This window comes from Centrocercus urophasianus, unplaced genomic scaffold (assembly GCF_019232065.1).
Source record: "Centrocercus urophasianus isolate 14NV4802_14NV808 unplaced genomic scaffold, USGS_Curo_1.0 seq_11, whole genome shotgun sequence".
Taxonomy (NCBI): Eukaryota; Metazoa; Chordata; class Aves; order Galliformes; family Phasianidae; genus Centrocercus; species Centrocercus urophasianus.
This window is the reverse complement of record NW_024884253.1, coordinates 43,762,195-43,778,408: the sequence shown is the minus strand read 5'-3', so window position 1 is coordinate 43,778,408 and position 16,214 is coordinate 43,762,195. Positions and strand designations below refer to the sequence as shown.

The 16,214-nt window shown below is 40.4% G+C and overlaps 1 protein-coding gene across 6 annotated transcripts in view; it reads right to left on the bottom strand.

Annotated features, from left to right (window-relative positions):
• Nucleotides 1-16,214, bottom strand: part of ZNF521 (zinc finger protein 521) — a 236,351-nt gene that overhangs the window by 200,212 nt on the left and 19,925 nt on the right. For 3 of the 6 annotated variants that reach the window (XM_042808639.1, XM_042808636.1, XM_042808638.1), the window contains one exon: nt 6,845-7,024. Coding sequence is in view for 5 of the 6 variants with exons in the window: in XM_042808636.1 (XP_042664570.1) it covers nt 6,845-7,024 (180 nt within the window). In the remaining variant the exon portion in view is untranslated. Of the gene's footprint in view, nt 1-6,844; nt 7,025-12,979; nt 13,040-14,058; nt 14,122-16,214 lie in introns of all 6 variants that reach the window. The other 3 variants (XM_042808633.1, XM_042808634.1, XM_042808637.1) reach the window with 2 other exon arrangements.

The following is a 16,214-nucleotide window of genomic DNA, read 5'->3' as shown; positions in this document are numbered from 1 at the left end:
CAGGCTAATGTAAGAGGAAAACAGGAAACAGAAGTTAGGAGAAAACGGTGAGTGAAAGATGCAAAAGAAGCATTGATAGCTCACTGGAAGGCACCATCACTTTCTTCCTTTCCTGCTTCCAAATAGAACAGGAGTTACAATCAGTACTTATCAACAGGTTTATTACAGGGGTTCCCCAAGTCAAAAGTATCAATTTCACAATATAGACATTGGTTGCCTTCATTTACAAGGGGTCACTGACAGACAAGTCAGGAAGTACGCCATGCTGCTTTTAAAATACTCCGGAGGTGAAAATCTATTGGTTTTATGACTTATTAATGGTTTCAAGAGCAGAGATTAATGGGTTCTGAGCAAATGAGGGAGGAGTTTATGTCTCACTACCCATGCTGGCCATTCATCATGGATCTATTGTCTCACAAGGTAAGCACATGGGTTTTGAAGAACAACAAGAAGGCTATGCAGCCTACTGTCACAGATTTGAGGTCCGGAGCACCGAAGTTCCCCTCACATTTGAGCAATACAAACATACCTACAAAATGTTTACTCAATTTTGATATGAACACCTATGAGTGCAATTATCAAGACCTCCATCTATCCTCCCAAGGAGCATACAGTTATGCATATAAAGTTCTATGAAGCAGATTCCCCATGATATTAGCCATGGCTATTTTGTAACGCACAGGAGTCCAATAATAGATTACTCCAATAGGCATGTTTGGAAGACCAGTCTCACAGAAGGCTGCTTCACAGAACAGCTACACAATTGCTCACTGCTGAGTTTGATATCATGATCTTTAGAGGCAGAAAATGTAGTTATTACTTTATTCCCCGTCTTCCCCAAATATCAAAAATTTGGAGTTGCAGTCCTAGATCACTTAATTCTGAAAGGATGCAAGTCCACCATTTACAAACTCAAAGAAGTGTGTTGAACTGTGTGTGTTGGCTGAGGACGGAAAACTGGAGGAGAGGGTCTGTTTTCCACTCTCAGTCAAACAGAATGTCATTTTGCAGAAAAGAAGTCTGAAGTCTGTTGACCTAAAGCAAATGGAAAAGTAGAAGTATGTCTCTGTGGAACAGCAACTGGGAAATCCTCTAGGGAAAAAGAGAGGCCTTAAGCTCAAGTCCTCAGTCCAAGCACTGTTTATCTTTCATTCAATAACCGTTTAATGTAAAATCCATATGCAGTCCTTGGTGCAGGAATTCTCAAGAGAAACAGGGTGACTCTCAACTGAAGTAACTGTACTTGGCAAACAGTGCTTGGCAGTGTGCCACTGGCTGCACTGAGGCTGATGAATATGCTTTTGGTGCATCACAGATATAACTTCTTAGGATTCTTGTTTTCAGAAGCACTTTTATCAAGCTCAGATTTTTCTTTATTTTCCCCGCAGAAATGATAGAGGACCCTGGCCACATATCTTTTCACCATAAAAATGGTGACAAATGAAAATCAGTGAACAGTACTTGTTACCAGCAAGAACAGCTCTAGGTAGGATATCAAACCATGACAACATCAAATGCTCTCAAGATTTATCTTGTAGTCTCACTGTATACAACATACATCCTTTGGGACAAAACTCCTCAGAAAGTTTTCAAGTCTTCTAGTGAAGGAGATGGTCCTGGCACTACTAACTCATTCAGAAAGATGGAAGATCCCTGGGCACTGAGAAGATGAGAAAAGAGGGAGGAGGATGAAACCATTACAGAGGAATCTCTATCACCTCCTGTTTGGTAAGTCCATGATACTTGTCATGCATGCTTTCTGTAAAGTTGTTAGGAAGCACAACCTCTTGTTTTTACACATACAAGAAGGCAATGATTTGCTTATCGACCATGTGAGAGGACTGCGCCCGTAAAAGTTAATTATGATCACAATCAGAAACACAGAAATACTCAGCTAGAAGTTACCAGCCTAGTGATACTCCAATGCTGATGGAAAGCAACACGCAGAATAACAGGTAGCCAATATACCTGCTGGGAATATTTTCAGATGATACATGAGGGGACCCTCTGAGCACAGCTAGGAGAGCAGAACTACATCTCCTCATTGGCATGGGATTCACAGCAGTAACAAGTAACAATTTCAGCATCAGAAACAAGGTAGGCAATAACATGAATGACTCAACTCTACCTGACATACTTACTCAACCTGCCAAACCTCTAGCATTAAGCTAGAACACAAAACATAAAACTAGATCTGTCAGCTAAAGGTAAAATAAACATCCCCAATGGAAAAATAGCTTATGTCTTTTCCTTCAGAGCACCCTTAGTATTGAAACTAGGGCTTCATATGATTCAGTAGCCTGCTTTCAAACAAGTTTTACAACTTGTGATACCAGCAGGCTAGTATGGAAGTTACATAATGTGCACTAGGTTTACTAGCATTCAGGATAGCTATCTGCTGCATTCCAACACTTCCATCACTGTTAAGCTATTCAACAAGTCAGCCAACTAGATTGGCATATTCAGTGCGTAACTGATTGAGTGCACGGCAGCATCATAGGATATTCTTTTTTCTAATACTGCTCTTATTACGACTTCTGATTCCAAAGCAGCCTACAGGATCATCAAGAGAACCAAGCTCAACAACAATGAATGCCTTTGTACGCACAAAGCCAGAGGAAAGGCAGTTCTCACCTACACAGGGAAGACATCCTAGAGTACAGCTCCCAGGGTTTCGATGGAAAGGTGAAACAAACAGCACAGAGCATTGTGCAGAGGAAAGAGATTATAAGTGAAGAAAAACATTAGGGCAAGTGTCTGATAAATTGTGCCTCATAACAGCATATATACCAGAAATGCAAAAGGTTATTTTTTTGTCCAGCTTCTCTCCAAGAGTTAAGAGAGAAGTGAAGCTGAAGGTTTATTGGCAGTGCACCAGATTTGATCCTACAGTGGGATCCAAATTGTCTTATACTAGAAGGACAGAAGATTCATAATCATACTGAGTCCTTTACTTATGTACACAATTTAGAAGATGACAATGTGCAAGTCATTCATGAGTTATTAAATGGAAATACTGCAGGAAGGATAGAGTGAGAAAAGCATTAACTTCAGAGAGAAACACTATTAAAACCATATTTTTATTGCCAATCTTTTGTAATGACTAAATTAATATAGTACAGCATCTTATCTGCCAGTGACTACAATAACTACTGCAAAGAATTTTTTTTTTTTTTAAAACTTCCTCCCCTTTATCCATTATTAGTATTTCACGAACATCACAGAATTTGTCAGCAATTAACATAAATAAATCATCACCTTTTCAGAAAGCTTCAGTGCAAGAATTTCAGATAGCAAAAAATACTATTAAATAGCTCACAAAGGGCTTGTTCCATCCCCCACTGCAGTCAATTGGAACCTTTTCATTGACTTCAATAGATATTGGATCAGACCCAAATTGAAAACATCAATAGCACACACATTAGAATAAAAGATCAGCTACACCCTCCTCTAGAAAAAGAACATGAGTTTAATTCAAATAGCAGATTACAGGAAGGAAAAAGTTGGGGGGAACTTTTTTTCTTCTCCCTTGAAAAAATCTGCAAGAGGACAGCCATTCAAGATTCTGAGAGCCAAATCCCACTGGGCTGTAAAGTATCTCTCATCTTCCACTATGCCCTGAATAGGTGACTGTGACTGACACTTTGAGAGACTGGGACAGCTGTTTAATAATCCAGCTAACCAGTTCCCTTCTCCCCATTTCTGTCTTTGGTTGAGAGTGGAATGAAGATTCAGCAGAGCAATATCACTCCTCCTCCTGAAGTGTTAATGCTTCAGAAGAACACACAAAATCAGAAGCCCCAGTATCAACTTGAGAATCTACAATGGAAAGCTCCATTCTCAAGCATGGTAGCAGGCTAGGAGAATTAGAGTCAGCCTAGACACTCTGACACTCAGCTCTCACATTTCATATTCCAGGGATTTTCTAAGAGGTGCCTTAAGTCATCGTTATGCGTTCTTGTACGTTCCACCAATTTCATTGTTGCTCTTCCTAGTATATCTGAGTGGAAAATAACTCCGCAACTATGTCAATAAGCACAGTTCACAAATTCTTGCATACAGAGTAGCTCCCTAAGCATTTCAGAGAGTACCTCCAAAGCTCAGCAAGATCTAGAGAAGCCGCAGCTTCTTGCTCAGCCATTTGAAAACTCAAAGCTCATATTTGAATTCTGAAGCTCTACAAACTTAGGAGGCTGACAGCCCTGGCATTTTTAAATAAAGAGGAAACTTTCTAAACAGTCTAGGTGACTCTTCAGTCTCTGAGACAAGGTCCACAATGCAAAGATCATACCTCAGGACAGATGATGCAATCTGCCCTCTTCCACATATGACACAGGCAATTTTAGTAAACCTTTTGACTTTCTTTAGAAATTAGCAACTGAAAAATAGCTCAGAGTTTCTGCTAGTTTCATAGGGCATTCTCCAAAGGGAGAGAACCAGAGCAATAATGTAACATCCTCTTGCTTCAGAAAGACTGTGATGAGAAAAGGATGTACAACCCCTTTCATGGTAGCACTTTTTTCAAAAGCTTTTCATCTGAGCATGGCACCCAAAGCCAGTGAAGTCCAAGAGAAAGTCAAAATCTAAAGAGCTTGCCTAAAATTCTTGAAGCATGCTTTATTTTGTCAAATATTTACTGTGCTTCAGAAGAAAAAGGTAAGCTGCTTGTCTGGCAACTGTTTGTCACTGATTAACGAAAAACAAACAAACAACTACCTAAAAGGATGAGATTTATTATAAATGTAATTCTTATTATTAGGTCATACATGCAATTTCAGATCCTGGACTGAATTCATGTCATTAGCCACCTGTTTAATATTTTTTTGCTGGAGAAAGATGGAAACATCAGCTTTGGCCATTCCATGCAGACATTTCTCTCTACTTAAAGGTGTATGTTGAATGTTTATTTTTGGAAACTGAGAAAAATTGGCTTTTTGTCAACTTGGTATCCCAGAAGCATCCACAGTTCAGGCTTTTATTCCTTCATCAGCTTTCCAATAATCTGATCTCTACTCATTCACTAACACAAGTTTACTTAAAAGAGAGGCAAATATATTTTTAGGGACTTAATTTTCTTCTAGATTAATTTTCAATCCCCCATTCTTTGATACCATACATATTTTCCTGCCTTTACATGTTCACCCCAAAGTGACTAATCTAGTGTTCTTGTTTTCACTCTCATTTAACACTGCAATTCTGAGCAAGAATGGATGTTTTCAGGACCAGCATTCCAGACTTCTTCCTACATATTGTTCTCCTTCTCCCCTTTTTTCTTCCGTTTCCCAGTTCAACTGCGCAAGGAATTGTCACAGAATTCTGACTGCAGAATTAAAGCAGAGAACCCAATTAGAAGAAGGAATCCAATTTTTGGTATATAGGAAGAGCAGTAACTAACTAACTTGAAAGGAGAAACTGATATATCACATCAAAGTGAAAAACACAGGGATGAATAAGTGCGACCTGAATGGTGGACAGGGGGCAATGGGAAGGCCTCCTCAGAGGGAAAGAAGAGACAAGCTGAAACCACCCATTTTTCAAAACAGAGCAAAAGAAAGAATAAAGGTATTAACAAAAGGATATGAAAACGTCAAGAGTATTTTAAAGTCCAAGGAGAACATCCATACTGACTGAAACCATCAGCAATGTAGAGAAACGCATTCCAGAAGTTTGTAGAAGCGATTAGAGCATAATTAAGCTGACTGTATCTGAAGTTACAACATTTTAAAAGCAAGAAAAGGCAAAGAACTATACTAACAAAAGTACACACTTCTCCTCCCGTCAGCTCCTGCCCACTTATTTGTCTTCTTATCACCTCCTTCTTGTACTTCACCCTCAAGAGCAGCGCTGCCACTTTAAGTCATCCTCTCATGACCCAGCCCTATGGATCTACTGGAACCAAAATAACCTAGAAAGTTCTCCAAACATGAGCATGCACACACTCTCTTAAAGCATTCCCAAATGGGAAGCACGTCTTTCCTTATTTACAGTGTTCTAATAATGAAAAGTTTTTATCATAATAGTATTTCACAAGAAATACATTTTACACTGTAGAGGGCAAAACTAAAGTTTCATCTAATAAAAAAATGTGTCCTTCTGTTATGAACATTCTTCCGTTGATCTACTTGAACTTACAGCATGTATCATTGAAAGAGCTACTAAATCTAAAAAGCAAAACTACTTCAGCAGACTTCACATGATGTCTACATGAGAGGGCTGTATACAGTCATTTCAGAGGGGAATTCAGCTCAGCTACGGGTTCATTCACTCAACTCTATTCAGCTCAGCTGTATTTGATCAGCACTCACTTTTGCTCCATGACTAAGACTAGGATTTCATTTTCATTCTATCAGTTTGTTTGATAGTAACTTTCAGTTACTGATTAATGAACAGTCATTTAGAGACATTTGTATTTATCATAGTAAACTAAAGCAATATCCAGCCCAGACCTACAACACGGCGCTGTGTAAATTCATCTGTTAGGTAACCGGACTTAAACCTCATTTACAAACCCTCTTGTGTTCACAACTGACTGAGGAAAATATTCATATAAGCAAACACGGAAAGTTAAAGAAGACAGTATGAACCAGGCACACAGACAGCTAAAGCACACTTTAAGTACAGTGACAATGCAGTAATTATCTGTACACCCTTCAGTATGAAGGACATTTATAGTGCCTTATTTACAGTATAACACTGCCCTAGAACATATTTATTAAGGTCTCACCTCTAAGCATTCAAATGCAAGAGTAGAACAGCTGAGAAAAGAAGAGGGAGATCAGAAGCAGAAAACAGGAATCAGAAACAGAATAATGGAAGAAGCCATAAAGTGAGAAGTATTGTTTACCTGTCAGTTGACATTGATTAATCTTGTGTTCTGTGATATCACTCAGTGACTCAAACACCTGGAGGCAGCTGTCACAGCTGTGCACAGCTTCTTCTTCCAACTCCTCCCCTTCATCCGGCCTTTTCTTACAGTCTAACACTTCTCCATCTTCTGTCTTGTCTTCTAGTTTACAGTTAGGGTCTGAAAGAAAATCAAGACCATGACCTCAGGCATCTAAGCAGAGAACCTTTTAAAGAAAGAAAGAAAAAAATCATAGGCTTCTTATCATAAGGATGAGAAGAAACACATTTGGCACAAGCCTGCAGAATGCTGTAGATTTTATTGCTAAATAAGCAAAGGAGTTTCATTCATTAATCTTTTTTCTAATCTCGATGAAAGGAAAATTTCTCTTCTGTTCCCACATATGCAGCATTTCTCACTCGAGCAGTTCTTCCATGCTTCAATGTTAGGTTTGTCAATTTTATCAGAGCTATAGAAGCTGCTTTGATCATTATAAGAAAGGATAAATCACCTATGCAATTAGTTTTCAATTAGAACAAAAAAAAAATCAAATCAATGAGTGCAGGAGCTTCTTTTCACTGGTAACTACAGCATTTCACAGGAAGCTACCAGAATTAAGAGACTAACACACCTGATCTACATAAAGACAAAATCAATCTCCATTTCACAGCCCATTCCAACATTCCATCACTGTGCTGCCTGAGACAAACAATGCCCCAGAAAGATGAGACCCTGGGTCAAAACTTTTATCTATGCTTTGAACTTGTTTATGACTTCAGACAAACCCAAAGTTCCTCAATTTGCCGGATCATGGAAAACTGGAAACTATTGTAAAACCCAAATGGTGCACAAGCAGAACTTTGCCTGTTTGACACGTTAACTAGTATTTAGAGGAGAGCAGAACAGTTCCAGACTCACAGTAGCAGTTTTGAACCCAGCTGAAACTCCTAAACCAGAAGAAATGTTCTCATTCATCCCTACGCCCTCCGCAGAGAAGCCACGCAATTCACTGCATTGCCTCAGTCCTGCTGCTGACCAATGCAAAGTGAGATAACAAAATCTAGGACTTTTCCTCCTCTGAGGAACAGAGTAGCTTTAACTGCTCCTGACTTTTCGCCCACTTCACTAAGAGCTTCCTTCAAAGACAGAAATAAAACCATCTGCCTTCCCTAATAAAGCAAGCTGGCACTTAACTTTGTTTTTCCTTGGGAACCACAGTACAACAAGTGAAAGGCAGAAGAAAAATGGTTGTGTACATTCCAACAAAAGGAATGCAAGTGTTTCACCACTCTTCCCTTCTCCTTTTTGGCCACCTCATTTTTCCTTTTATTTGAGAGCTGAGACTGAGATGAGTCATTTTAACAAACAAGGATAAACTCACATAATGACAGGGGGTTGAGCAAGTGCGTGTTAAGATGTTCCATCCTTTAGCCAAGTGAGAGGCTAGCTGGCTCTGTGTCCACAGTGATAGCACAATGGTGGCTGTGGACCCACTTCAGTGAGTGGTCCAACGGCTCAGGATCACACACAGTTACAAGAGAACAGAGTAACCATAATGTGCTACCACTACATTCATATTAGAACAGGGATAAGGTGAGGAGAAGGAGGGGGATTCTACTCTAAAAGTCTTCGGCCAGCACCCTGCAGGGATGCAGACACAGCCATCCCCAGTCTGCACGGTGTGCAGTGTGGGCATTCTGATGTCCCCCACAAGGGTCAGGGCTCTTCCCATCTGCCTACATCCTTCAGGTCACGCTGCTGCACCCCTGCCTTCAGCTGTTCAGATGCAGACAGACCCACGGCACATACTGGAAAAGGCCCATGTCAGGAAGCCTTCCGCATGCTATGTGGCTCGTGATCAAAACCGAGGAATTTCTTTGATAGGGGTAAAGGGTGGAATTTATTTTTAAAGGAGTTATATTACAGAGGAAAACCAGATTAATTTTAAAAAATAAAAAACACATTATGAAGGCAAAAACATATTTGCTGCGCAGCCAGAGCACAATCTTTCTGTGACATTCACAAGGTTCTTGCAAGCAAAAAAATTCAACTTGAGCAGCAGCTTCCAAGTAAAGGAGCAGCCTGCACTTCCACAAATCAAAGCTAATCAAGCACATAGGTTGGATGGTATTGTAGTTATTTTTAAAATGCTCTAAATGAATCTAAATAACGCACACTGTCACTTAGTTTTCCAAGATATTTTGCAACTTTAATAAAAAGTCCTTAGAACATCACTGAGTTCTTAGCAGCTCAGAAAAAGAAATAACTGTTGCAAACTGACCCAACATCATTAAGCACTTGTTGGAAGGCTGCATGTGCACATCGCATGCTATTAGTTGTTCAGCTCAAGCTCCAAGTTTCATCTCATAAAACTGACAGCACTCAGGGAAATGTAGGCACTGGGTTTGAATTTTAACATGAGTATTTAAATGCTGCACATAAAGTTTACAGACCTGTTTGTTTTAAAATAAGGGTAGTGTCTGACTCTGCTTTAAGTACAATGCCGAAGGAAAAAAAAGGGAGGGGAGGGAATTCTTCAGACTTATTATTCAGAAGCACTTGCACTTTACAGGAATTCAGCAGCGCACACACACACGTATGCACACGCACCCTTTAGTGCACAAAAGCCTGTAGAATCAATCCATTTAAAGCTTCCTACTTAGAGACCAGTTATTAAAATTAGAATCATTTTAAGTCTAATAAATGTTTTGCTTCTCCTTCTGCATTTGCAGATATAAACTCTACAGGGACAGAAGTCAGTCAAGCTTATTCCCTTCTGCTGTGACTTCAGAATACATGCTCTAGCCAACTGGCACATTTGTTTTTAGGTCAACACTTAAGTGGGACCCTCTGGGACGCAGGTTCAAGTTTAGCCTGCGACAGCTTTGTGAAACGAGTTCTGGCAGTCTCAGCTCCTCTCCATGAATGCATTTCCAACGTGATTCGCTCCCATGAAAAGTTGTCACCCCAGAAAGAAGGTGGTATTTAAAGAGAGATGCTTAGTGAATGGACTCTTTTTTGCTACAACAATAAATGGCTTCTATCAAGAGCTGTTCTAACCCTAAATGATTACTTAACCTGAGGATAAGCTGCCTTACTTCTGCTCCTATTTTGAAACTCTAGAATTAAAGGCATGTTAGAAGTGCAATGTGCAGTCACCTGTACTTTCTGTGTAACCTCCTGTTTAAAGCTCACATTCACACATGGACTTTAGGGTGTCAGTCATCCCTCACATTTCTTTCTCCCCAATATCTCCAACTACTGCAGACAAGTCCCTCAACAAAGATTGGCTTGACAATAGGATTACCTTTCCCAATATCTGCAAACACCACTGTCATTTCCAGAGGCTTCCCTTTCCCATTTCAGAGACCTACTGAAAATTTTTAACACGCATCAGCAACAATACACACACCAGCTCCATCTGCAGATATCATTCAAAATTATCTGGTATGGAAAGAAGGGTTGTATTTTTGGAACAAATAAATTCAGCCTATTAAGGCACTTAAGAAAAAAAAAGAAGAAGAAAAAGAACAGTTGTATTCTGTTACTGATTATGTTAACATTATTTATAAATGGAAATTAAAAGAAGTATGATTTTCTCATTACTGTGTTCCCTGGCAGGTGGTTCTCCCTATCCCTTCCTCCTCCTCCTCATAAGGGATGTTATTGCTGTAACTTGGTCTAATAAAACTGCAACTTGGGGGAAAATGAAAAATCACATTGGCTTAGAAGTGTTGGAGGCAATAAAGCCATGGACTTCAATTAATTTCAAGTATGGGAGCGGTTTCAGGCCAACCAGCAGAAATTCTATTCTGTCTATGTAAAAATGAGGTTTCACCACATTTACTTTTTATAACCCATATAAAAGTCAAGTAAAAGTAATGAATATCTAAAAGCCATCTTGGTGGACTGGCAAAGACTAACTGTATTCTTGAAACTTATCTTACATATTTCTGCCTGTGCTATGAGGATCCATAGCTAAACGTCAAGCTACCAAGAAAACAGCCCACTTTCCAACCCATTTCCCTGCCTTGCAGTGGACCTCCTTCCAAGCCACTTCTGCATGGAAAAGTGCTGGCAAAAGAAAGGAAAACTAAGATCATGTGGCTATAATTATTACCAGGCAAGGAATATTTCTTCAGCTCAGTGGTAAAGTAAAACTCTGTCGCTCTCTGCTCCCAACAGTGTCCATCGCAAAACAACTGCCTCATTAAATTTCTGCAGTAAGATTAATATGCCGTAGCTGCACTACATTTATAACTTGGTACTCTATAAAAAGCACATTTAATGGTTAGAGCCAGAGTGTAGATACAAAGTATTACTATAAAAACTTCTGGCAGTGCGTTTACAAAGTGGGCCTTCTGTACTGCTCGCTCTATCAGAAGGGGTTTTGTTTTTAACATCGGCATTACATTCTTGCTACGGAGAAAAACAGAATGTTAAATCTCACCTAGAAACAGACAGAGAACAGCACTGGACGGGATGGGAAATAAATAACTTGTGAGACAATGTAACTATTGAGAATTATGTTAAGCAAAAAAAAAAAAAAAAACAATAAACAAACAACACAGAAAAGTAACCATTCCTTATCATATTGATCTCTGCTTTCACAGTTCTCTATTTCTTCAAATCGGTGTCTTTGTAGGAGTACAAGCATGCTTTTTATTTCCCAATCCCCCCACCCAAGTTTACACATAGCTAAGTGGAGAATTAAGTACATTCAGAAGAATTTGAGATGCTACCCCTCAAAACGAAGCAGACAACTCTCATTTTTTAAACAAAGCTTTTTTTGCAGACAGCTACTAGAACCTAGGAAAGGCACAAAACAAAAACCCATAGGATGCAAACACAACGGAAATACCAAGTATCCCAGCTGACCACAAAAATAACTGCGTTCTTCACCTTCCTGTGAGCAATGATCTCTACTGTCCTGAAGCAAGGTACCTACTCTGAGATCAGTGGCCTTCTAGGAACATGCAGAATCACAGAATGGCCTGGGTTGGAAGGGAACTCAAGGATCATCAAGCTCCAACACCCCTGCCGCATGCGGGGCCACCAACCTGCCCAATTAATACCCAGGGCCCAGGGCTGGCCAGGGCCCCATCCAACCTGGCCTTGAACACCTCCAGGGACGGGGCATCCACAACCTCTCTGGGCAGCCTGTTCCAGCACCTCACCACTCTCATAGTAAAGAACTTCCCCCTGACATCCAACCTAAATCTTCTCTCCTTCAACTTAAAACCATTTCCCTTTGCCCTGCTGTTATCTACCCTTTCAAAGAGTTGATTCCCCTCCTGTTTGTAGGCTCCCTTTAGGTACTGAAATGCTGCAATGAGGTCCCCCTGCAGCCTTCTTTTCTCCAGGCTGAACAAGCCCAACTCCCTCATTCTGTCTTCATAGGGGAGGTGCTCCAGCCCTCTGATCACCTTTGATCATCCCTTGCTCCAAAAGGTGACCTCACCTGAATGAATGAGACTGCTCAGAAGAGGCACTCCTGCTCTTCAGATTAACTTCTGTAAACCAGTAACAAAGACCGCTTGAATACCATGTTCTCTTTGAATTCTCAGAATCAAATGAAATTTAGAAAATTAAAGAGTCCTCATTGTTACAGAGAATTAACAACTATTTCTCCACAATTATTAATGAAACATTTCCCCATGATCCTGACTCAAACAGCAGTTTTGTCCACCCTTCTTCAATAGGACTTCAAACAAAGGATCCAGGGATCTGGTACCTGGTCTTACCTAACTGGTAAGAAATTATACAAATAAATAAAAGAAAGGAAATGGCTCTTATCCACATATTTTACAAACATGAAAATAGTTTTGAATGAATATTCAAGTTCATCTGAAATGGCACTGGGTGGGGGTTTATGTGGGGGCTGCAGAAGAGGATTATTTCTGGCAGCAACAAAAAGAAAACCATGCTGGATCTTCAGAAGCATCTCATCATCATTGTCTTGAGCTACCAGAACGAGAGGAGAGAAATACCATTTTCCATCGCAAGCTCCTAAAATAAATTCTAGGTTCAAATCAAGGAGGAGGAATACAGGCTCTGCAAAATCACCACGATATAAAAGTTCCTCACACTGTTGTCAAACAGTAATCAAACACTAATGAAGGAATTCGGCATTACCAGTCTGTGCGGCTGTGTGTCCCACACCTGCCTGCAGGTCCTCTGTTTCATTTTCTTCTACTGTCAGAAAAAAGGTGAACAAAACAAAAACAAAACAAAACAAAACATGTTAGCCAGATAGCTGAAGGGTTTCAAGCACCTTTACACCAGCTTCAGTTTTGAAAGCCAGCGATGCCTGTACAACACAGCCAAGAAAAGCTGATACAGGACCACTGCAAAGTGCACACAGAATACGCTGCTATAGGGAAGCTACATGTTGGAGAGCAGAGTGACCAAATAGGTTTCATGCCTTAAAAAAAGGAAACGAATTTCCACTAGGATGTCTTCAGTGCACTCTGCTGTATTTGATTATGGAAGCAAATGAGGGAATAATTCTGGGCTTTAAGATTCTCCTCACTCATTCGGCACGGATAAGAGAAAGCCTGCTCCTGGCAGACGGGAGAGGTGTGCACTAATTCATACATAAGCTTTTAAAAAAATAATAATAATCCTATATTCAGTAGCAAGCATCTCAGCAGTGCAGACAGCCTTGCAAAGGAGAACTAACCCCATGCTGTTTTACTGTATACACCATGCCAGCATCTTTCCCTTGGCTCACAGCTTTCCAGAGCAGTAGAACTAAAAACAATACAATTCTTGTCAGATTCACTATTCAGAACTTGTTGGGCCGAAGTGAACCTAACAAGAGCCATTCTGCTGCTATTTTGAAAAAATTAGAGAGCTGTTCTGGTATGCTCTGATATGATGCCTAAGTAAGATTGACTCTCCAAAGTCAAAGCAAGGGAAGGCAGAACCGTTTCCCTTTTATTCTCCAACATACTGAGGTCTTTGAGTTAGGGAGCAGCAGAGAGAAAAGAATTCTTTCTCCCTCCACAGGGGAAAAAGCTGAAAAGGGAAAGATTGCACTTCTACAGCATTTCCACTTTCAAGAATTCAGGCCTCAACAAATAATCATGCAACTGAGTTAAAATCCAAAGCTTTGGAGACCTTTTCCTGGTCCCTGGGATAACAGAGTGCAAGACATTTAAATCTAAGCACATATTCAAAAGAAGAAATATGCATACACACTCCACAAGTACCTCTTTTCCTCCTCCGCCAACCCCAAGGCTTCATACAATTGGTTGTTTCTAGAATCTGGGTTTCTAGAAAAAAACACCAATTTTCATGAGGACACTCTTAGGATACCAGAAACTCAAAATACATAAGAAAGAGTCCAGTTCAATATCATGAAGGACTCTAAACAAGCTCTCTCTCTGCCCCGGAGCTGTGGCTAGTATGCACACTCCTCTCACATGAGAGACCTGATAAAGTTTCCCCAAGCCCCAGAGTATGCAAAATACTTCACAAAATAAGAATTGATGAGCTGACTTTCACTTGAGCTTGCGTTTTGCAGCCACAAAACCACCACAACTTGGGCCGCAACAACGCATGTTTCTCTTTGTCGTGCAAAGCAGTCACCCAGCAGCCACCAAAGGCGAAGGAAACTGGTCAGACAAAAGGAGCAAGGGGAGCAACTCAGGAAAAGGAGAGCTTCAAGGGACACGTGGTCAAATAAAAGCTAAGCTAAACAGAGATTTGTCACTAAGGCAGCACGGATCAGTAAGGTTTATTTATACAGGAAGAAAAATAATGAATACAACTAGTGTACAATTAAGAAAAATAAACACCCACAACCTTTTGCGATGCCCTCAAAGCCCCCAGCAAAACCCGTGAAGCAGTAGTCCTGCCTGCCCCTAATCATGCCCACCACCAGCTTGGATTTACACCCAAAAAAACGATCTCAAGAACTGCGCTCCATGCCCCGAGAGGAAACCCATTGAGGCTATGAGTACCTACTGATCAGCTGCAGCTCGGGTGCCAGGCATAGCTGTTAGCTATCAGTGAAATCCTGTGCCACAACACGTCTCAATTCTGAACTCAGCCCAAAAAGGTCATTTAGGAGCTCTACCATTTTCAAGTCTCCAGAAGGGACTGAGGTGGTGCCCAAACACGAACTTCTGAAGAACTGACTCAAGTGGGAAACTTCAAACCCAAGCACCACTTGCCCAGAAGTAAACAAGCTCTGCTTATTTAAAGTGGATCTCCACTTAAATGTTGGCAAACCAAAATACAAGAGTTGGTCCTTTCGATTTTTTTGTACTGAATTTCTCCCAGCAGCACTAGACCCTCACTGGCTGCAGGAAGGGTGCATGCTGACACATGTTTGGCTCACAGCTGCACCAATACAGTTAGATCTTAAAATGGAAATAAAACAAATGTGGATGCTGCCTAACAAATTGTTCCCATGACCACTTCTATTGCACAAAACTATGCCACTGTATGCCTTGTGAAACCAACTGGTTAGAGATCATGAAACTAGATGATCTTTGGGGTCCTTTTCAACCCAGGCCATTCTATGATTCTATAAAACTTCCCCACTATTATGAGATCTGAAAATTCAGAGTGATGCTGAGGTTTGCTTTCAGCGGAGGTTGTCTGCTATGTCTTTACCACACTAAAAAAGGGAAACAAGCATCAGAACAAGCAATGTAGTGGCTAGCATCTTTCTAAGCTGTTGTTCAATCTTCCTAAAGAAATTTGAATCCCCAAAGAACCACATAGGTCACAGCAGCCATGGCAAAAAGACTTGCTAATATTCAACTGTCAGGCAAATTAAACCTCATTTAAAATTTAAAAAGCTACCCCACAAAATCCACAGAATAAGGGAAACCTCACCATTAACACAACTCATCTACCAAAGGGCACCTCAATAGCCTTTGCTTTAACCAAGGCCATTCTTCCAACATCTGGGTATGCTGCAGCAGGAAAGCTTCAGCTGGCAGCAGCAGACAAATTCCCCTGATTTATACCCCTCCACAACTAGATTCTGAAATGTTCAGTACTATTTCAGCCACTGACCACTGCTAAACTCACCTACCTGTGATCTTCATGTTTAGGGGATGTTATGGTGCCTGAAGTAAACAATTTTCTTCAGGAGAAAAAGGTAACTTTAAGCAAAATTTACACAGTGATACACTATGAACTCTGCTAAGCAAAAATCTTTCTCTAACACTAGCATGGAATGTAACTAAAAACAAAACATAACAAACAAACCACAAGCATTATATGAAAATAAAACAGTAGCATGTATGCACTGTTATTAATTCAAACGTCAAAATTAGTGATAATCTAGGACTGTAATTGTGCATAGGGGTGCCATCTTCAGCACAGCATTTAGCACATCTTGGCATAAGAA